This window comes from Thamnophis elegans, chromosome 6 (assembly GCF_009769535.1).
Source record: "Thamnophis elegans isolate rThaEle1 chromosome 6, rThaEle1.pri, whole genome shotgun sequence".
Lineage (NCBI taxonomy): Eukaryota > Metazoa > Chordata > Lepidosauria > Squamata > Colubridae > Thamnophis > Thamnophis elegans.
Genome location: NC_045546.1, coordinates 7,806,656 through 7,828,861, shown reverse-complemented (window position 1 = coordinate 7,828,861; position 22,206 = coordinate 7,806,656). Strand labels below are relative to the sequence as shown.

The following is a 22,206-nucleotide window of genomic DNA, read 5'->3' as shown; positions in this document are numbered from 1 at the left end:
CCCAGTTATTTGTGGTGTTGGTGATGGCAAGCTGCCTTTGTTGAGTTGACCCTGGCGAGTTGGCTGTGATGAGTTGGTTGTGACAAGTTGGCTGTGTGCAAATTGTCCCAGACCCACTCCACGTGTGGCCTTACCAAGGCACTATAAAGTGGCATTAACCCTTCCCGTGGTCTCTACTCTATCCCGTGGCAAAAAAAGTGGGGGGAGCCCACCCTGCGAGAACTCCGCGCGCTTTCCGTTCCAGGGCGTCCTTCATCTCCGCGGCTGCAAGCCTTTCTCGGCCGGCGCCGGAGGCCGCGGGCGGCGGGTGGGCGGGCCGAAGCAGCGAGGCCTCCCCTCCCCTGGGCAGGTTGCTGGCTCGCCCGCCCTCTCGCCCTTCCTCGCCGGCAGCCCCGGCGCCGCCCTCTCGCCCAGCCAGCACCGCCTCGCCTGGTGTCACAGCGCGCTGCGCCGGCGGCGGAGCCAGAAGCGCGCTCGGCGGGGCGCTCGGCGCAAAGCAGGCGGGCGGCGATCGGGGGGAAAGGAGTGGCTGCGGCGGCTGCGGCGGCGCTCTCGGTTCCTGCTCCGGCAAGGCTGGAGCCGGGAAGGATTGGCGGACGATGTGCCCGGCGGCGGCGGGGCACAGAGGTGCCCGGCGGCGGCGGTTACTGCTGTTACTGCTGCTGGCGGCGCTGGAGGCGGCGGGCGCTTTCGGCGACGAAGAGGAGCGCCGCTGCGATGCCATCCGCATCTCCATGTGCCAGAACCTGGGCTACAACGTCACCAAGATGCCCAACCTGGTGGGCAGCCAGTTCCAGACCGACGCCGAGCTCCAGCTGACCACGTTCACCCCGCTCATCCAGTACGGCTGCTCCAGCCAGCTGCAGGTGGGTGCCTCCCGTGTGGGGGGGGTCACTTTCCCTTTCTCCCTCCCGGAGGTCACTTTCCCGTTCTCCCTTGAGGGGGGGGTGACTTTCACTTTGTCCCTCCCGGGGGTGACTTTCCCGTTCTCCCGGTTCACTTTCCCTTTCTCCCTGGGGGGGGGGTCATTTTCCCTTTCTCCCTCCCGGGGGGGGGTCACTTTCCCTTTCTCCCTCCCGGGGGTCACTATCCCTTTCTCCCTCCACTTTTTCCTCGTCGGGTCGGTTTTTACTTTCTCTGCACGGGCCGGGCTGACTTTCCCTGGGATGCGAAAGGGAATCCTGCAGATTGGGGTTGGAAGCTGCCTTAACTCCGAGGTGAGCCGCGTGGAGATCTCAGCCTTTGGACTTTTAAGATCGAGGTGGTTAAAAAAAAAAGAAGGCTCGGAATCGAGCGTGGACTTCCTGTAGTTTCTCTTCTCTTCGCTCCGGAGTTTGGCAAAATTGAGGGTGTTTTTTTATTTTATTTTTAAGCAGGGGTAGATGGGTTGAGAGGCGCCACTTGAATGGAAGAGAGCACCAAAAGAGCTCCCGGGCCATGTGCTGAGTGCCTTATCAGAGGTCCGGTTGAGATCGTGTGTAATGCTTGCCCATATCCAAGACTTTGTGCCTTTCTTTGCCCAACTTAAACCCTGCACGTTTTGGCACATGGTATGAAGTCATCTTGCTTGACCAATATAGGCTAAGGGTAAAGGTTCCCCTAGCACATATGTGCTAGTTGTTCCTGGCTCTAGGGGGCGGTGCTCATCTCCGTTTCAAAGCCAAAGAGCCAGCGCTGTCCGAAGACGTCTCCGTGGTCATGTGGCTGGCATGACTCAACGCCAAAGGCTCATGGAACGCCGTTCCCTTCCCACCAAAGGTGCTTCCTATTTTTCTACTTGCATTTTTACATGTCTTCCAACTGCTAAGTTAGCAGAAACTGGGACAAATAATGGGAGCTCACTCCATTATGCCTTGCTAGGGATTCGAACCACCGAACTGCCGACCTTTCTGATCGACAAGTTCAGCGTCTTAGCCACTTAGCTACCGCATCCCAAGCTACTAACACAGAAAACTCCCTTTAGCCAACCCGCTCAAACAGGTTGTGGGAATTGTCATCAAAGTTGAGTCTAGCTGGGAATTACAGATAGTCCCCGACTTAACAACAGTTCGTTGAGTGACCATTCAAAGTTCCAACGGCACTGCAGAAAGTGACCTGTAGCCGTTTTTCAGACTTACGACTGTCGCATGGAGCCCCCACGGTTGTGTGATCAAAATGCAGGCGCTCGGGAACTTGACTCACCTTGGTGACCGTTGTTGGGTCGCTGGAGGTCATGGGATCCCCTTATGGCCACCCTCTGAGCCACAAAGTCAATGGGAGAACCAGATTCATTTAACAACTGCGTTGCTAAGTGAACAACTTAACAAGTGCAGGGATTTCAACTCCACTGCTGTGGCAAGAAAAGTCGCAAGGTGGAGCAAAATTCACTGAATAGACGTCTCGCTTTGTGACCGAAATTGTGTGTGTGTGTGTGTGTGTGTGTGTGTGTGTCGAACTGTGGTCGTAAATCAAGGACCGCCTCTATATACAGTCACAAGAAAGCTGCTTTGGAAAGTTCATCCTCTGGATAGGGGCATGCACCCTTCTCTGAGATCTGGCGACGCTGTGACCATCCCTGGTTGATAAGAACGGCTCCCTTTTTGCAAGTATTTTTCAGATCTGGCTGTCTTTCTGCTGGTGGGTGAATGGGTGGGTGGGTGGGGTGTTTCCAAAGGCTGGAAGGGGGGGGGGGTTCTCAAGGAAGGCTGGGCAGAGCAGAGACAGACAACTGTAAAACTTTGCAAGAAACAGCCCATCCAACCCTATTCATAGCGGGCATGAAAGAACGATGACTCCTCGTCCTGCACTTTTCAAAAACATGCTTTTCTCTCTTCGGAGTATTGGAGAGATTAATCCACTCCTGGGTGTTTCCCAGACAGGAGGCTTTGGGGGAGATCAGGTGTGCTGAGAGGAAACAGGTACTTGGCAAAAGACTGGAGGATGGTTGGGTTGCCCGCCAGGGAGGGGGGGGGGCGGCACCCAGCTGAAGTTGAAGCAGGAGAATTGTCCCCCTACATGGCTGGAAGATCACAATTACAATGGGGATCAGGCTTGTGCTAAGTTAAGTAGTTAACAGTGTGTTTCCGCAGCTGAGAAGGGGGGGGGGAACCAAATTCCAAGCTTGGAATCATGCCAGAGGGCACTGAAAATAAAAGCAAGTGAGGCTTGTAAGGAAACACAGCTTGTAGGATGTAGGACAGAAGGTACAGTGGCTCAGTGGCTAAGACGCCGAGTTTGTCAACCAGAAAGGTCGGCAGTTTGGCAGTTCGAATCCCAAGCGCTACGTAATGGGGTGAGCTCCCGTTACTTGCCCCAGCTTCTGCCAACCTAGCATGTAAAAAAAGGCAAGTAGAAAAATAGGAGCCACCTTTGGTGGGAAGGTAACAGCGTTCTGTGCGCCTTTGGCATTCAGTCATGCCGGCCACATGACCATGGAGATGTCTTTGGACAATGCTGGCACTTTGGCTTTGAAACGGTGGTGAGCAGCGCCCCCTAGAGTCGGGAATGGCTAGCCCATATATGCGAGGGGAACCTTTACCTTTAACCAAGACTGATTAGGGGACAAGAGAAAATTACAGAGAGGAGGAGGAGGAGGAGGAGGAGGAGGAGGAGGAGGAGGAGGAGGAGGAGGAGGAGGAGGAGGAGGAGGAGGGATGGTTTTGTTTTTAGGGCTTGGAGAGAGGGAGGGACACAGACACACACAACACAACACAAGGGAAGTGTATAAAAATTTCACACAATGGACAAAAAGCAGACAAGGAGGGGTCTACTCTAGGGGTCATTCGTGAAAACAAAATGCTGGGAAATTCAAGAAGGATTAAAAAAGAGATATCTGTGCCACACATTGCTCAGCCATTCAATCGGTTCTCCTAAGGTTTAGAGGTTTAGAGGTTTTATTCAACTTGTATGCCGCCCTATTCCCTAGGGACTCCGGGCGGCTAACAAAACCAAGGGAAGGGGGGGGGGACAATACAAAAGGGAAGGCAACAGAACAGACAACAATACAAAACAATTTAAAAGGTCTCAACAAGCACACCCAATTCGAGTAGGGGATGGGACTCAACAGCCCCAGGCCTGCTGGAACAGCCAGGTCTTAACGGATTTATGGAAAGCCTGAAGGGTGGTGAGGGTCCGAATCTCCATGGGGAGATCGTTCCAGAGGGCCGGAGCAACCACAGAGAAGGCCCTCCTCCAGGTAGTTGACAGCCGGCATTAGCCGGCAGATGGAATTCGGAGGAGACCTAATCTGTGGGATCTAATAGGTCTTTGGAGGAGGTTGGTTGAAGGCCACCGGTTGGACTGGATGGAATCCTAGTACAGTCACAGTGGCTATCCAGGGGTCTTGATAGAGCAGTGGTTCTCAACCTGTGGGTCAGGGACCCCTTTGGGGGGTCAAACAACCCTTTCATAGGGATCGCCTAAGACCATCGGAAACCACATATTTTTGAAAAAATACGGAAAACATAAAATAATCTTATGGTTGGGGGTCACCACAACATGAGGAACTGTATTAAAGGGTCGCGGCATTAGGAAGGTTGAGACCCACTGTGATAGAGGTTGTCCTTGACTTACAACCCTTTTGTTTACGGAAAGCCTGAAGGGTGGTAAGGGTCCGAATCTCCACGGGGAGATCGTTCCAGAGGGCCGGAGCAGCCACAGAGAAGGCCCTCCTCCAGCCCTCCTCTTCAAAGTGAGACCTGCACTGGGGGGGGGGGGGGAGAATCACTTACGACCGTTTTTTCATACTTCCAACCATCACAGTATCCACGTGAACTAAAATTCAGACGCTCGGCAACTGATTCATATTTATTTATTTATTATTCAATGTTTTAAAAAAATTCTTTTAATACCAACAATCCATCCCCCCCCCCCTTATTTTATGTAAGCCGCCCTGAGTCCCCTCAGGGAAAAGGGCGGCCTATAAGCATTAATAAATACCTAAATACCTAAAATCTTCCATTAAACAGTGTGGGTACAAATATCTTGTGCAATAACAACCAGCAAAAAATTTACAACCACACTCATATTTATCTGCTGGTAACTTAATACTGATATACAGAACATATCTGATACTGTAGCAATCCTTCTTCTTAAATTATTTAATTCTATTCATATATTTTTCTCTATTTCACCAATCTCCTTTCATTTCTGACTTTCATATTTGTTCTCTAACCATCGGTAGATTAGTTCCCATGTGCTATAATACTCGGTTTGCTCCTTCCCGTTAATTGCAAGTGCTAATCTAACGGATTCATATTTATGACGGTTGCAGTGCCCCCCGGGGTCATGGGATCGACCTTTGATCCACCTTCTGACCAGCAAAGTCAACGGGGAAGCCAGATTCACTTAATGGCCGCGTTGCTAACTTAACAGCTGCCGTGAGTCACTTAAGCACTGTGATGAGAATGGTTGTAAAAGAAGGTGAAACTCACTCAACCGTCTCACTTTAGCAATGCAAATGTTGGGCTCCATGGGGGTCGTAACTCGAGGACTAGCTGTTGCCTCTGGAATCGTGCATGCCAACTGCTAGGGAGCCACAGTGGAAGAGAAATATTTACTTCCTGTCTGTGGGGTTGTGTTTAAATGCTCCTGATTAAATATTTTACTATGTCAAATGCTGGATTAGCATTTGGCCTAATCCCGGTGAGCATTTCTTAAAATAGTTTCCTTCCATACTTTCCTTTCCTCTTTGGGGTTTTTTCTTGCTTGTTTTTTAAGGTGACCAGATTTTCAGATTGGAAAAGAGGGACACCCTTGACCGGTGGGGGGGGGGGGGGGCTTGATTAAAAAAAAATTTTTTGTCAAAAGGTCACCCCAGGACACTGAAACCAGCATAAATACGAATCTTTTGCCAAACAAAATTTTGATCACGTGACCATGAGGATGCTGCAACGGTCGCTAAGTGTGAAAAATGGTCGCAACGGTCGCTAAGTGTGAAAAATGGTCATCAGTCACTTTTTTCAATGCCATTGTAACTTTGGTCACTAAATGTTTTCCCCCTCCTCGAGACTCCTCACTTCTTCCTTCATTCCTCTTGCTTATCTACCTTCACCTTATCTGTCTTCTGCTCTTTCCCTCTCTTCCTTCCTTCCTCCCTCCTTCCATCCTCTTCTTTCCTCACTCACTCCCTTCCTCCTTTTTTCTCTTCCTTCCTCCTTCCATTCTTTATACGATATAAAATTCAATGAGGGTGAAACACACAAAATCTGGCAAAGCTGCCTTGCACCAACCTGGCCTGCCCATAGAATAGCAGCCACTTTGAGACACATAAACCTGGTCTGAACATATTGCATCACAAAGATTTGCAAAGATCACATTTGCAAAAAGGAACATTTCTTGTAGTAAATACATTTTATAAACAATTTAAAAGTAAAAATCCCCCCAAAATAATAAAAAAGGTATTCTATAAATAAAAGAAATCCTTAAAAACCATTGTTAAGTATTACACCAGCAATAATTTATACTGTCACCATTTCAAACTATCATCAGAAATACGAATCCGTTGCCAAACATCAACATTTTGATCGCGTAACCATGAGGATGCCACAACGGTCGCTAAGTGTGAAAATGGTCGCTAAGTGTGAAAAATGGTCATCAGTCACTTTTTTCAATGCCATTGTAATTTTGGTCACTAAACAGCCATGTTCCTGACTTAACAACCACCATGATTCACTTAACGTGGCAATAAAAGGTCGCAAAATGAGGCAAAAATCATTTAACAAACGTCTCCCTTAGCAACAGAAATTGGGGGATCAATCCTGGTCGTAAGTCGAGGATTACCGGTAGCCAATTGCAAAAGGCAACTTTACTTGGAACAGGTGAGATTGTGCCCGGATCCCTTTCATGCCAACATATCCATCTTCTGCTCTTTCCCTCTCTTCCTTCCTTTCTCCTTCCATCATCTCCTTTCCTCACTCACTCCCTTCTTCCTTTTTTCTCTTCCTTCCTCCTTCCATTCTTTCAGCTTCATTTCTTTTGCCTATCTACCTTCTCTGTCTTTCTGCTCTTTCCATTTCTCCCTTCCTCTTTGCTTTTGTTCCTTTCTCCTTCCCTCCTTTCCTATTTCTTGCTTCTTCCTTCCTTCTGCCTATCTACCTTCACCTTCTCTGTCTTTCTGCTCTTTCCCTGTCTTCCCCTTTCCTCCCTCCTTCCCTTCTTTCCTTTCTAGTTCCATCCTTTCTTCTTTCCTCTCTCCCTCTTTTTTCCCTTCCTTCCCCCTTCCTCTTGCCTATCAACTTCATCCTCTTTGTCTTTCTGCTCTTTCCCTCTCTTCCCCTTTTCTTCCTACCTCCTTCCTTCTCCCTCCCTTCTTCTTTTTCTTCCTTTCTTCTTCCATCTTCCTCCTTCTCCTTCCATTCTTTCTCCTTCCATCCATCTTTTCTCCTTCCATCTTCTCCCCCCCTCCCTTCTTCTTTTCCTCCCCCCTCCCTCCTTCCTTCCTCTCCTTCCCTTTCTCACACACAGGAAGGGGAGGGGGGCTATCTAGTCGCTTTCACAGCATAATTTCTTTATCTAACTTTTAAAAAACAGTGTGCAAATCAAACGAGATTTTCGTAACCTGCGAAGCACCAAGTTATATTATGTTGTTACAAATTCGCAGCTACTCCATTCTTTCTGATAGGGAACTACATTTCCCAAGATGCCTCAGGTCCTCAAAGCGCTGAACGCAGTTTTGCAATTGACTCCAGCGAGGCCCGGTAGCCGCCGGCTGGGGTGGTTGTCAGGGCGATGCGGAGCGGACGCGCCGTTTGTTACTGCTTCCAGCAATCAAGACGGACAAGGGAAGCGACTGAAACGGACGCTGGCCGCAGGAGAGCGAGGCTGCTGCCGGCCGTTTCACCTTGCGCAGCGAATTTGACTGGGTCCCGGGGCTTCTGCCGGGTGGCAGAAGCCCGGGACCCAGTCAAATTCGCTGCGCAAAGTGAAACGGCCGGCAGCAGCCTCGCTCTCCTGCTGCGGCTTCTGTTTCAGTAGGGAAGAAAACTTCCTTTCGCTTCCCGAATTTGACTGGGTCCCGGGGCTTCTGCCGGGCGGCAGAAGCCCGGGAAGCGAAAGGAAGTTTTCTTCCCTATTGAAACAGAAGCCGCAGCAGGAGAGCAGGGCTGCTGCCGGCCGTTTCACCTTGCGCAGCGAATTTGACTGGGTCCCGGGCGGCAGAAGCCCCGGGACCCAGTCAAATTCGCTGCGCAAGGTGAAACGGCCGGCAGCAGCCTCGCTCTCCTGCTGCGGCTTCTGTTTCAGTAGGGAAGAAAACTTCCTTTCGCTTCCCGAATTTGACTGGGTCCGGGGCTTCTGCCGGGCGGCAGAAGCCCGGGAAGCGAAAGGAAGTTTTCTTCCCTACTGAAACAGAAGCCGCAGCAGGAGAGCGAGGCTGCTGCCGGCCGTTTCACCTTGCGCAGCGAATTTGCACTGGGTCCCGGGGCTTCTGCCGGGCGGCAGGACCCCCGCACGACGTTCTGTGCGGGCGGCAGCCGCTGCACCCATGCTCTCGGAGGCGGCGATCCCATTCACGAAGAGGCAGCTCCTCGTGGGCGCAGCGCCTGCCGCCCGCACAGAGTGAATTCAATTGGGATCGCCTGCGGCCGCGAGGACTCCTGCACGAACGGAGTATTCCTCGCGGCCGCAGGCGATCCCAATTCACTCAGCCAGGGCGGGCAATTTCTGCACGAACGGACTACTCCTCGCGGCCGCAGGAGGACAGGGAGGAGGAGGGGGCAGCCGCCCGCACGCGGTTCAGGGGCTTCTGCCGGGCGGCGGGAGCCCCTGCACCGCATGGAACTTCTCTGCCGCGGGCGGCTGCAGCTGCCCCCACCCTTTCCTCCTGCCGCGGCGAGCGGAAAATTCGATTAGAATTAGATTACTCACCAGTCAGCGCAGCTGCAACCTCTCTCGTCTTTTGTAGAAAGGAAATGGAAACTCGCGCAAGCGTGCTGAAAATTTCCCATCCCAGCCAGCTCACTGATTGGCTGGAGTCCAGGCCAATCCAATCAGTGAGCGGGAGGCTGAGCTGGCTTAAATTTGTAGGTAGTAGGTAAAAGGCTAAAAGCACGCTTTTTTTGGCGCTCGCAGCTCCCGCCCATCAGCTGCTAGCTTGCTGGGCTGGCTCATCTGGTAGGATAGAGAACAGAACGATGAGCCAGCCCAGCAAGCTAGCAGCTGATGGGCGGGAGCTGCGAGCGCCAAAAAAAGCGTGCCTTTTAAAAAGGCGGGCGGGACGCGGGAAAATGCGTTGGAAGGCGGGTGTGTCCCGCCAAAAGCGGGACGTCTGGTCACCTTATTGTTTTTGCACCATAATGGCCTCTTTTACCCTCAGAATGACACTATAGGGCACTGCACACCAGAACAACTAGACACAAGGACAGTTTCCCCCACATGCCATCAATCTGCTAAACAACCAATTCTCACAACACTGTTAAACTATTTACTAAGACTATATTACTATTATTCTTCTCTTCCTTCCTATTACCTATCTCCTTTTTTACTTATGACTATAACCTTGTTGCTTATATCTTTACAATTATATTGTTTTATTTAGTAAAACAATAGTATGCTATGCTATTCTATTCTGTTATGCTATTCTATGCTATTCTATTCCTATTTCCTATTCCCTATTCCCTATTCCCTATCCTGTCCTGTCCTATCCTATCCTATCCTATCCTATTCCTATTTCTATTCCCTCTTCTCTTCTCTTCTCTTCTCTTCTCTTCTATCCTATTCCTATTCCTATTCCTATTCCTATTCCTATTCCTATTCCCTATCCTATTTTATTCTTATTCTCTATTCTATTCTACTCTACTCTACTCTACTCTACTCTATTCCCTATTCCCTATTCCCTATTCCCTATTCCCTATTCCCTATTCCCTATTCCCTATTCCCTATTCCCTATTCCCTATTCCCTATTCCCTATTCCCTATTCCCTATTCTATTCTATTCTAAACCAGGGTTGTCAAACTCACTTCGCCACGCCAACATCAAATGACGTATTCCTTCCCCTGGATAAGGTGGGAATGGAGAATTTGCAGTACCCTTCCCCTGGAGTAGGGTGGGAATGGAGATTTTACAGTATCCTTCCCCTGGAGTGGGGTGGGAATGGAGATTTTGCAGTATCCTTCCCCTGGAGTAGGGTGGGAATAGAGATTTTGCAATATCCTTCCCCCAGGAGTGGGCTGGGAATGGAGATTTTGCAGTATCCTTTTCCTGGATTGGGAGGGAATTGAGATTTTGTAATATCCTTCCCCTGGAGTGTGGTAGGAATGGAGATTTTGCAGTATCCTTTCTCAGAAGTGAGCTGGGAATGGAGATTTTGCAGTATCCTTCCCCTGGAGTAGGGTGGGAATGGAGAATTCGCAGTATCGTCCCCCCAGGAGTTGGGAGGGAATGGAGATTTTGCAATATCCTTTCCCTGGATTGGGAGGGAAAGGAGATTTTGCAGTATCCTTCCCCTGCCACGCCTACCAAGCCACACCCACAGAACCGGTAGTTAAAAAAAAAAAAATTCACCACTGCAGTGAAGTCCTTGCTTAGAATAAACATAGAGGTTCCACTGTCTTGGGATTTGCCCTATGTCTCTACATTATTTTTAGAAGAGTTTTTTTTTAAGTCATCTTAGGTCAGTTCATAGACTTTCCTGTTAACCAGCAAATAGCATATCTTGGTTCTCCACTATTGTTTTGCAATCACGATCAGCATATTGTGTAAGTCTCTTTCTCGCTCATGGTGTGGCAGTTTGGAAGCTAAAGCTGAGAGGATGGTGAGGGGCTTTCAGAATGAAGCAGAATCAGCATAGAGTTGGAAGGGACCTTGGAGGTCTTCTAGTCCAACCCTCTGCTGAAGCAGGAGATCCTATACCGTTTCAGACAAGGGACTGTCCAGTCTCTTCTTAAAAACTTCCAGTGATGAAGCACCCACAATTTCTGGAGGCAAGTCGTTCTGGAGGCCCAAGTAGGAGAGAGGCCTACATCATTTCTGACAAATGGCAATCCGGTCTCTTCTTGAAAGACTCCAGGGATGAAGCTCCCACAACTTCTGAAGGCAACTTCTGTTCCATCAGTTGATTGTTCTCACTGTCAGAAAATTTCTCCGTATTTTCAGGTTGAATCTCTCCTTGGTCATTTTCCATCCATTATTCCTTGTCTGCTCTTCAAGTGCTTTGGAAAATAGCTTGACTTCTTCCTCTCTGTGGCAGCCCCTCAAATATTGGAAGGCTGCTATCCTGCCTCCCCTGGTTCTTCTCTTCCCTAGATGAGCAGTAGCAAAGTTTTCCACTGGGTGTGAATCTGCCAAGATAAGAAACAGACTTACAATAACATCTAAATCCACAAAGGATCTGGCGGTTTGTTTGTTTTTTGCAAAGCTGTAATGCAATCTGTCTAAAGTTTTTCTCCTTTTCCTTCTCTCTCTCTGTCTCTCTGTCTGTCTGTGTGTGTATGTCTGTCTCTCTCTCTGTCTCTCTCTCTCTCTCTCTGTCTCTCTCTCTCTGTGTCTCTCTGTCACTCTGTCTCTCTCTCTGTGTCTCTGTCTCTCTGTCTTTGTCTCTCTCTGTCTCTCTTTCTCTCTGTCTCTCTCTCTGACTCTGTCTCTCTGTGTTTCTCTCTCTCTCTGTTGCTCTGTCTCTCTCTGTCTCTCTCTCTGTCTGTCTCTGTGTTTCTCCCTGTCTCTCTGTTGCTCTGTCTCTCTCTTTCTCTCTCTCTGTCTCTTTCTCTGTGTGTTTCTCTCTCTCTCTCTTTCTGTTGCTCTCTCTGCCTCTCTCTTTCTCTCTGTCTCTGTTGCTCTCTCTGTCTCTCTCTTTCTCTCTGTCTCTCTGTGTGTGTCTCTCTCTGTTGCTCTCTCTCTCTTTCTCTCTGTCTCTCTCTCTCTGTCTCTGTCTTTGTGTTTGTGTCTTTCTCTCTGTCTCTGTCTCTTTCTCTCTCTCTTTCTCTCTCTCTCTCTCTGTTGCTCTCTCTGTCTCTCTCTTTCTCTCTGTCTCTGTCTCTGTCTTTGTGTTTGTGTCTTTCTCTCTGTCTCTGTCTCTTTCTCTTTCTCTCTCTCTTTCTCTCTCTCTCTCTCTCTGTTGCTCTCTCTGTCTCTCTCTTTCTCTCTGTCTCTGTCTCTGTTGCTCTCTCTGTCTCTCTTTCTCTCTGTCTCTGTGTGTATCTCTCTCTGTTGCTCTCTCTCTCTTTCTCTCTGTCTCTGTCTCTCTGTCTCTCTGTGTGTCTCTCTCTCTGTCTCTGTGTTTGTGTTTCTCTCTGTCTCTCTCTCTCTGTGTCTATCTGTGTGTGTGTGTGTCTCGCTCTCTGTGTCTCTGTCTCTGTCTGTTTCTGTCTTTGTCTCTCTCTGTCTCTCTCTCTCTGTTTCTCTCTCTGTGTATATGTGTGTGTGTCTCCCTCCCTCCCTCTCTGCCAACCCCCCCTCGTCTCCCCCCCCTCTTTCCCCCTCCCACATTAATTTGCACACCGAGGCAAAAAAACAGTTGTTTGTCTTGAAAAGAAAATCTCAGGTTTGTCTGAGGAGATTGGCAGGTGATTCCTGCACAGAGTGTGTGTGTTTGCTCAGGTAGCTGAGGAATTTACACAACCGCACTCAGCGCTGACACCAGAGTGGGTGCTCCAAATTGACATTAATAAACAAAAGACAAAACCAGCAGTTGCCTTAAAGTATGTCAGATATGTTCACCTTAATGGAGGCGGAAAATCCCTCCATTTAACATGCTCGAAAACGAAACTGCAGGGGAGAATCAGGCAGTGACTCAGCTTGGGCCACGCTAAGTGAGCCCCGGCTTTTAAAAACACATTTGAAACAGCTTCGTAGGTCAAATGCATTCAGGCATGTTTCTAGCCCACATTAATAATTAGCGATCCAAAACTGCAATAAAGCTTTCCATTTCCTTGGATCCGTAAATGGTTTATTTGCTTGTTGCTAGCGGCTAGAATGGACCAGTTTGGGGTGGCTTTTTCAGGGAAGTGGTAAGACGTTAACAGGTTTTCCAGTTTGCATAAAACTGGAGTGGAAAAAAACCAATTTATATCTCCTTTTGGATGCAGAGATTGAGAGCATGGCCTGAATCAAGAGACTCTGTGTTCAGATCTAACCTCTTATCTTTTTTCCATTCAGCCCTCTGAATTTCTTAGTGCCTCCTACCAAAGTACAGCTAGTCCCCCACTTACGACAGTTCATTTAGTAATCATTTAAAGTTTTACCCCTGAAAAAAAGTGAATGATGACCGTTTCTCACACTTACGACTGTTGCAGCATTCCCCAAGGTCGCACGATCAAAATTCAGCTTCTTGACAACTGGCTCGTAGTTATGATGGTTGCGGCGTCCTCGGGGGTTGCGTGATCCCCTTTTGCGACCGTCCGACAAGCACCAATCAACCAGCTTCACTTAACAACTGTGTTACTGACTTAAACAACGGCAGGGATTCGCTTAACCACGGAAGCAAATAAAGTCATAAAATCGGGAAAAGCTCACTTAAGAAATGTTTCGCTTAGCAATGGAGATTCTGGGCTCAATTGTAGTTGTACGTTTGGCTCAATTGTGATTGTAAGTTGTGGACGATCTGTATTAATCGTTTGGAGTGGAATGATATTGGCTTAAGAGCCATTCTCTAGGCCAATAATGGTGAAGGGCAAACACAACTTTGGTAGGACCATAAATATTTATATTAAATTCAATAGGTGTTCCTTTCTTCTTCTTCTTCTTCTTCTTCTTCTTCTTCCTCTTCTTCTTCTTCTTCTTCTTCTTCTTCTTCTTCTTCTTCTTCCTCTTCCTCTTCTTCTTCTTCTTCTTCTTCTTCTTCTTCTCCTCCTCCTCCTCCTCCTCCTCCTTCTTCTCCTCCTCCTTCTTCTCCTCCTCCTTCTCCTTCTCCTCCTCCTTCTCCTTCTCCTCCTCCTCCTTCTCCTTCTCCTCCTCCTCCTTCTTCTTCTCCTCCTCCTTCTCCTCCTTCTTCTCCTCCTCCTTCTCCTTCTCCTCCTCCTCCTTCTCCTCCTTCTCCTCCTTCTCCTCCTCCTCCTCCTCCTCCTCCTCCTCCTCCTCCTCCTCCTCCTCCTCCTCCTCCTCCTCCTCCTCCTAAGACCACACTCATATTTCCAAAAATCCAGTTTGGTGTAGTTACCGGTAGTTAAGGCATCAGGCTAGAAACTAGGTTATTGGGAGCTCTAGTCCTGCCTTAAACCTGAAGCCAGATGGATGACCTTGGACCGGTCACTTTCTCGCAGCTCTAAGAAGGAGACAATAACAAACCACTGTTGGAAGAAATGTTCATCTGGGTTCAGTTCTAAGTGGGGGAAAAGACACTGGAAACATGGAGACTGTTTAGAAAGATGATTTTTAATGGTGGACATGGTTTGAGGTCCGGGGGGTGGGGAAGGGGAGAGATGCTGAGAGTGTTCCCACCTTAGAGTTTCCTGTTCCTGTGTAAGAAATGTGCTTTGATTCGCGGTCAGTGGTCTTAGCTAACTTTGTAGGCTGCTTGTCTCCCAGGCTTGGTTGAGCCTTGCTGGGTGATGTAATCTTCCCAGGTGCCATGTGGTGAGATGGGTAGAGGGCTATTCCTATCACATCCTGAGGGCCATGTCTTAATCCCATCACCCTGGAGCTGAAGGGGGAGATCTTTGTTATGTAGAATAGACTGGCTCAGGCCTTAATGGCCCGTTGACAAAGGTGGGGGGAGGAGATGAGTTTCTTCCTCCCGTCTAGGGGAAATAGTCTGCCCTTTTAAATATTTCCTAAAATATCTCATTTTTTCTAGGAGAGGGGTGGGTGCTAACTTCCTACACCACTGTTGAAATCTTGCCAAGAAAACTGCACACACATGCGTATGCAACACACACACACACACACACACACACACACACACACACACTCACTCACACATCAAAGGCCTGGCTTTTTCCATGACTGAGTTTGTGATCCTAAGGTAAATATGTCTACTTGGAGGCAAGCGTCAAGGGTGACACCGAGGCTGATCTTCAAGTAAACAGGCACACAGTTGCATTGCAAGGTAAATATATGAGAAGATGTTGAACAAGAACTCGTCTGTATCTATTACCCTGTGACAGGAGTTTCCAAACTTGGAAACTTTAAGACTTGTGGACTTCAACTCCCAGAATTCCTCAGCCAGCCATGCTGGGAGTTGAAGTCCGTAAACTTTAAAGTTGTTCAAGTTTGAGCACCCTTGTGCTATGAGGATATACAGTAATCCTTGAATTATGACCAGTTGGTCGAAGTTAAAAGCTACTTAACATCCAGATTCAAAGCTCTCCCTGTCTATCTCTAAAAGGGACGCGGTGGCTCAGGGGCTAAGACACTGAGCTTGTTGATTAGAAAGGTTGGAAGTTCGGCGGTTCAAATCCCTAGCACCGTGTAACGGAATGAGCTCCCGTTACTAGTCCCAGCTTCTGACAAACTAGCAGTTCGAAAGCACGTGAAAAAATAGGAACCACCTTTGGTGGGAAGGGAACAGTGTTCCATGCACCTTCAGCATTTAATCATGCCGGCCACATGACCATGGAGACGTCTTTGGACAGTGCTGGCTCTTCGGCTTTGAATCGGAGATGAGCACCGCCCCCTAAAGTCGGGAACAACTAGCACATATGTGTGATGAGAACCTTTACCTTTTTATCTCTCTCTCACACACACACAAATACATACCACGTCACATGACCATAATTTGGAAGCTCAGCAACTGGCCTGCATTTTATGGCCATTCATATGACCACAATTAACTATGTTTTTGCAAGAAACCAGCATTACTTCCAGGTTTCCAGAAAAAAATCGGTGGGCTTCAGTTGTTACAACTGTTAGCGTGTTCGCTAACAGCAGCAACAAAAAAAAATGTCATAAATTCAGCTGTTGTCATTTAGTAGCCCACTTTATGACTGTTGTGACTTACAACCTAAATTGGGGGCTCAGTTACCGTCGTACGTTGAGGACAATCTGTATAAAGCCTGAAAAACAATGGTTCGGAATTCTTTCTGGCTCTATTAATCCCAGTTATTTCTGGTGGCAGCTTCAAACATTTCTTGATTCGGTGAAGTTTTTATAAAGTGCTTGGCTGGGGTATCGCCATGTATATTCATGTTTAGCATTTGGGAGGGGACATATTTTTCTTTTGTGTAACCTGTGCTTTTGTGTGAAAAATAACTTCCTATGTATAGAACTATGCATAGCTATAGGGACGCGGTGGCTCAATGGCTAAGTCGCTGAGCTTATCGATCAGAAAGGTCAGCAATTCGGTGGTTTGAATCCCTAGCACTAGCAGTTAGACTTATATACCGCTTCATAGGGCTTTCAGCCCTCTTTTAGCGGTTTACAGAGTCAGCATATTGCCCCCAACAACAATCCGGGTCCTCATTTTACCCACCTTGGAAGGATGGAAGGCTGAGTCAACCCTGAGCCGGTGAGATTTGAACAGCCAAACTGCAGAACTGCAGTCAGCTGAAGTAGCCTGCAGTGCTGCATTTAACCACTGCGCCACCTCGGCTGCGTAATGGAGTGAGCTCCCGTGACTTGTCCCAGCTTCTGCCAACCTAGCAGTTCGAAAACACATTAAAATGCAAGTAGAAAAATAGGAACCACCTTTTGTGGGAAGATAACAGCGCTCCGTGTACCTTCGGTGTTTAATCATGCTGGCTGCATGACCCTGGAGACGTCTTCAGATGGCTCTAGCTCTTCGGCTTTGAAACGGAGATGAGCACCGCCCCCTAGAGTCGGGAACGACTAGCACATATGTGCGAGGGGAACCTCTACCTTTACCTTATAGTTAGGACAGAAAAAAATCACTTTAAACTTCTAAAGATACTAGCTTTATTAATGTTAAATGAAATAGGACTATTATCAACATTATCATCAATTCTGCAACTGGGTTTCTCCATTGTAAAGGGGAAGGGGTGTCTCAGCATCATTTTTATGAATTTCTCCCCTTTAAAAAAATGGTATATTTCAATATTCTTTCTTCAAAAACAGTATCATGTTTGATGCGGTGCATTAACAGGCCTGCTTTAATCTTGGCTTTGTTGTGGTGAGGGAGCTTATTTGGAGAGGGGGAGACTTTGGGTAAAATCCAGAATCTTTCAGTTCTCAAAAAAATTTAATAGGGAAGTTTGTTGTCCTGTCGTTCTTAGATAGGCTGATACTCTCAAGCTAAGGAGGGTTGAACCTGGCTAATATTTGGATGGGAACCCAGGCTGGGAATGTGGTTCAACATGGGCTGATTTTATTTATTTATTTATTTATCTATTGCCTTTATTATTTTTACAAATAACTTCATTTTCTCTGCAACAACAATCCTGTGAGGTGGGTTGGGCTGAGAGAGTGACTGGCCCAAGGTCATCCAATTGGCTTTCATGCCTAAGGTGGGGCTAGAAATCACAATCTCCTGGTGATTGGCCCAGATTTACCCAACTGGCTTTCATGCTTAAGGCGGGACTAGAAATTACCATTTCCTGGTGATTGGCCCAGATTCACCCAACTGGCCTTCATGCTTAAGGCGGGACTAGAAATTACCGTTTCCTGATGATTGGCCCAGATTCACCCAACTGGCTTTCATGCCTAAGGCGGGACTAGAAATCACAATCTCCTGGTGATCGGCCCAGATTCACCCAACTGGCCTTCATTCTTAAGGAGGGACAAGAAATCACAATCTCCGGGTGATTGGCCCGGATTCACCCAACTGGCTTTCATTCTTAAAGTGGGACTAGAAATCACAATCTCCTGGTGATTACCCTAAAGTTAAGCAGCTGGCTAAGGTGGGACTTGAACTCACAGTCTGCGGCTTTCTAGCCTAATGCCTTAACCACTAGACCAAACTGGCTTTTCAGGCTGGGAACTTGAAAAGACATTCCAGTAATAGCAAATAACTGTTGCCAAGAAAAAATACATGGATGGCCATATTTGGTTTGGAGATTTCGGTTTAGTTTGGTTGTTCTCTTTTTGTACACAAAACCTACCTATGTCAAGGAAGACAAAGGACATGCTTTTAGCTAGATCCCTGATTGTTGATTTCTATGCAAAAAAACCCTTGATTTACAACCACATTTGACAACAAAATTTTTGTTGCTAAGCAAGCCAGTTGTTAAGTGAGTCTGGCCTCATTTTATGACCTTTTTGGCTACGGCTGTTGAAGTGAATCACTTTAAGTTAGTAACATGGCGGTTAGGTGAATCTGGCTTTTCTTGTGGTCTGCCAGTGGCCAGCGGAGCTGGCAACAGATTCGGACAGTGAGGAGGTTGAGAAGGAACATGGGCCAGTCTTGGAGGCTGGGAAGACTCTGCATTGGAGGCAGAGATGGGGCCAGGGCTGTCTGACAGTTATCACCTGCCTTCGGGGTCAGACATCAGTGAGGCAGATGAACAGCTGGAGCCTGTTCCCAGTGTGCGTATGCGCAGAGTTGTCTGACGAAGGGAACAGCTAAAGAACAGTGGGTGGACTTGGGAGTAAGGCCACAGGTGGACGGTGAATGGCCCCTCCCATAGGGAATAAAAGAGGAGCGAAAGGGGAGTGGAGTTTGCAGGAGACAATTAGTTCATTCCTTGCATTCTTGCCAAGTATTGAGGCGTCTGAAAGATATCGGCCTGGCCACTCTCCAAGCCTGATAAAGGTCGGTAATTGCAAACTATCTTGAAAGACTGTGGGAGAGGAAAGACTTTGCTGGAGAGGAATTCACTGTGAATTAAATAAAAGGGGTTTATCAGGACTCGGACTAGACTTCGTGCTGCTGGCGAAGCCTAGGTCAAAATGAATCAGTTTCGATTTGTGTGGAGAATTCTGGGAGTTGAAGTCCACCCTTCTTAAAGTACGCAAGGTTGGGAAACGCAGAGAAGTCTAGGATACATTGGGAAGACAACATTGTGTGTGCTTTTCTGAAGTTGCTTTGTCCTTTTTTTTTTGTCCCCCTCCTCCAGTTCTTCCTGTGCTCCGTCTATGTCCCCATGTGCACCGAGCAAATCAACATCCCGATCGGCCCCTGCAGCGGCATGTGCCTCTCCGTCAAAAGGCGATGCGAGCCGGTCCTGAAAGAATTTGGCTTCTCCTGGCCAGAAAACCTGAACTGCAGCAAATTCCCACCACACAACGACCACAATCACATGTGCATGGAGGGGCCGGGAGACGAAGACGTCCCCCTTCACAGCAAGGCCCCCTTGCACCCCGGCGAGGAATGCCAGAGCGTCGGGTCAAACTCGGACCAGTACATTTGGGTCCGGAGAAGCTTGACGTGCGTCCTCAAGTGTGGCTACGACGCTGGCCTCTACAGCCGGTCCGCCAAGGCATTCACCGACATCTGGATGGCCGTGTGGGCGAGCCTGTGTTTCATTTCCACCGCCTTCACAGTCTTGACCTTCCTGATTGATTCCACTCGGTTTTCCTATCCGGAGCGGCCCATCATATTCCTGAGCATGTGCTACAATATTTATAGCATCGCTTATATTGTCCGGCTGACCGTAGGCCGAGAAAGGATTTCCTGTGACTTCGACGAAGCCGTAGAACCTGTTCTCATCCAGGAGGGGCTGAAGAACACCGGATGCGCCATCATTTTTTTGCTGATGTACTTTTTCGGCATGGCCAGCTCCATCTGGTGGGTGATCCTCACCCTCACGTGGTTCCTGGCCGCCGGGCTCAAGTGGGGCCACGAGGCCATCGAGATGCACAGCTCGTATTTCCACATTGCCGCCTGGGCTATCCCCGCCGTGAAGACCATCGTCATCCTGATCATGAGGTTGGTTGACGCCGACGAGCTGACGGGACTGTGCTACGTGGGCAACCAGAACCTCGACGCCTTGACTGGCTTTGTGGTGGCCCCCCTTTTCACCTACTTGGTCATCGGCACCCTCTTCATCGCGGCTGGCTTGGTGGCTTTGTTTAAGATCCGGTCCAACCTCCAAAAGGACGGGACCAAAACGGACAAGCTGGAGAGGTTGATGGTGAAGATTGGCGTGTTCTCCGTGCTTTACACAGTGCCGGCAACTTGCGTCATTGCCTGTTACTTTTATGAGATCTCCAACTGGGGAATCTTCCGCTACTCTGCGGACGCCTCCAACATGGCTGTGGAGATGCTCAAGATTTTCATGTCCCTGCTTGTAGGCATCACGTCTGGCATGTGGATTTGGTCGGCCAAGACGCTACACACTTGGCAAAAGTGCTCCAATAGACTGGTGAATTCGGGGAGGGTAAAGCGGGGAGCGAAAAGGGCGGCGGACGGGTGGATGAAGCCCGGGAAAGGGAACGAGACAGTGGTATAAAGAAAGGACAGGGACCAACAAATTCTATTTCCTTCACCTCCCCAGTGCAGGAGGAGCTGGCGGGATAGCAGCACCTGGAGAAGGAGCGTTGGAACGAATCCTTTATTGAGAAATATTTGAGTTTTTGCAGAATTTTGAAGGAGGAGAGGAGAGCAGCAAGGGAATTCAATCACGCTGGGGGAGGGGGAGGCTTCACGAAGTTGTGAAGATAAAGGGCAGAGGTGTCTATCAACAAGCAGTGGTTTTAGGATTTGTGGGCCTCCTGATAACGCACAATGTGCCTTCTCTCACTCCCTTCCTTCTTCCCCTTATCCCGTTCTGACTCACATCAATCACTGTCTTGTATAAAATAATACAAGAGAATAAAATGGCAAGAGGAAGGAATTCCTAGGAATCCCTTGCAAGGTTTGGGGAGAATTGCTGGTGTCCGGGAATTTTGAATCCAAGGTCTCTCAACTTGGATAAGGGATGATGTCCAGAGCCGCAGAAAGTTGCAGTTTAGGGTGCAAACTTTGGAATTCTTCAGAATTCCTTCAAACACAAACCAGAGAAAGGTCTCCGTTTCAAGCGAAGAAGTCAATTTGCCTTTAGCGTCCTCAGACTAAAAAACGTTGAAGGTTTTAGGCTGCATTTGGTGTGAGGAAACAAACATGGAATGGAAACAGGATGCGTTTCTAATCAGGATGAGCCCCAAATGACATCATGATGTCACAGTGCAAGAGATAAGGTCATCAAATCCAGGAAACCCTTTGCCTTGATAGATTTCAAATAAACTTTCAAACACAATAGTTCCAAGCAACTTTAAGGACAATAGCTGCAGGATTTCTTTTCGTATTTCGTTGCAGCAGTGACTAAACAAGATTAACCTTCAAACATCACAGGAGGATAACAGTGATAACCCAATCCCCTGCAGGGGCAACAGCTGGTTTTTAAGTTCTGGGGGGGAAATTTTGAGAGATGCAGAAGTTCTTTCCTTTAAAAAAAAAAACACACACACCGAAGCATAATGCATCTATTTTCCTTCTTAATTTAACTTTCAAGTCTCACTAAGAAGTTGCTGGCGGAAGTTTGGCTCAGGAATTAAACTTTTAGCCTCCGCTATCGAGGCGGGAGTTTAACATTTTCCAAGAAATGGAACAATTCTTCCTTTTTTTTTTTTTTTTGAACTAAATCCCCACTTTTAACAAATGTCTGGCAGCTTTTTCCAAATTGGAGGCCCGAAGGCATCCGATATGTGGCGTTTCCTTTGTAGAGCTTAGGGCTTAAAATGTTTAGCTGGTTTTTATTCTCAGAAAGGCTAAGGGGTAGAGGTGGGGACTTTTCAATACCCATTGCCATGATTTAAATAGCATCTTCAAAATTAAGCTTTTGGGGGCCTGTTTTCATGTTTGTCAACCTTGGTCCTCTTTAAGAGGTGTGGACCTCAATTCCCAGGCTATCTCAGCCAGCATAGCATGCTGGCTAGGGAATTCTGGGAGATGAAGTCCGCACATCTTAGAGCAGGGGTATAAAACTCGATTCCATTGAGGGTTGCATCAGGGTGGTGTTTGACCTTGTGGGGCCAAGGGTATGGGCATGTCTGGGGTGGGCATGGCCAGCTCAATGACATTTGTGTCGGGGGACACCTGTGGTGGCCCGGACTGGGCTCGGGTGATCCATTGTCTCCAGCGGAGGAATTTCTCAATGCCTCCTTGCCTTGTGAATAAATGCCATTTTTGCTGGAAATTTGTTTTTGCTAGCCCTCTGCCAGTGAAATCGGAGCTCTGGAGGGGCCCGTGCGGGCCCCTTGGGCTCCGTTTTTGCCCGTGACAGCCTCCTGCAGCCCTCTGACAGTGAAAACGGAGTATGTGCCCCTGAGCTCCGTTTTAATACAATACAATACAATAGCAGAGTTGGAAGGGACCTTGGAGGTCTTCTAGTCCAACCCCCTGCCTAGGAGGAAACCCTATACCGTTTCAGACAAATGGCTATCCAACATCTTCTTAAAAACTTCCAGTGTTGGGGCATTCACAAC

General features: G+C 48.2%; 1 protein-coding gene across 1 annotated transcript; it reads left to right on the top strand.

The window, feature by feature from the left end:
* Positions 1 to 423: 423 nt before the first annotated feature.
* Positions 424 to 20,533, top strand: LOC116510436 (frizzled-4). The gene is made up of 2 exons (XM_032219999.1): positions 424 to 866; positions 18,858 to 20,533. The coding sequence occupies exons 1-2, from the start codon at positions 600 to 602 to the stop codon at positions 20,190 to 20,192; spliced, it is 1,602 nt and encodes a 533-aa protein (XP_032075890.1). The 5' UTR covers positions 424 to 599; the 3' UTR covers positions 20,193 to 20,533.
* The last annotated feature ends 1,673 nt before the right edge of the window (positions 20,534 to 22,206 follow it).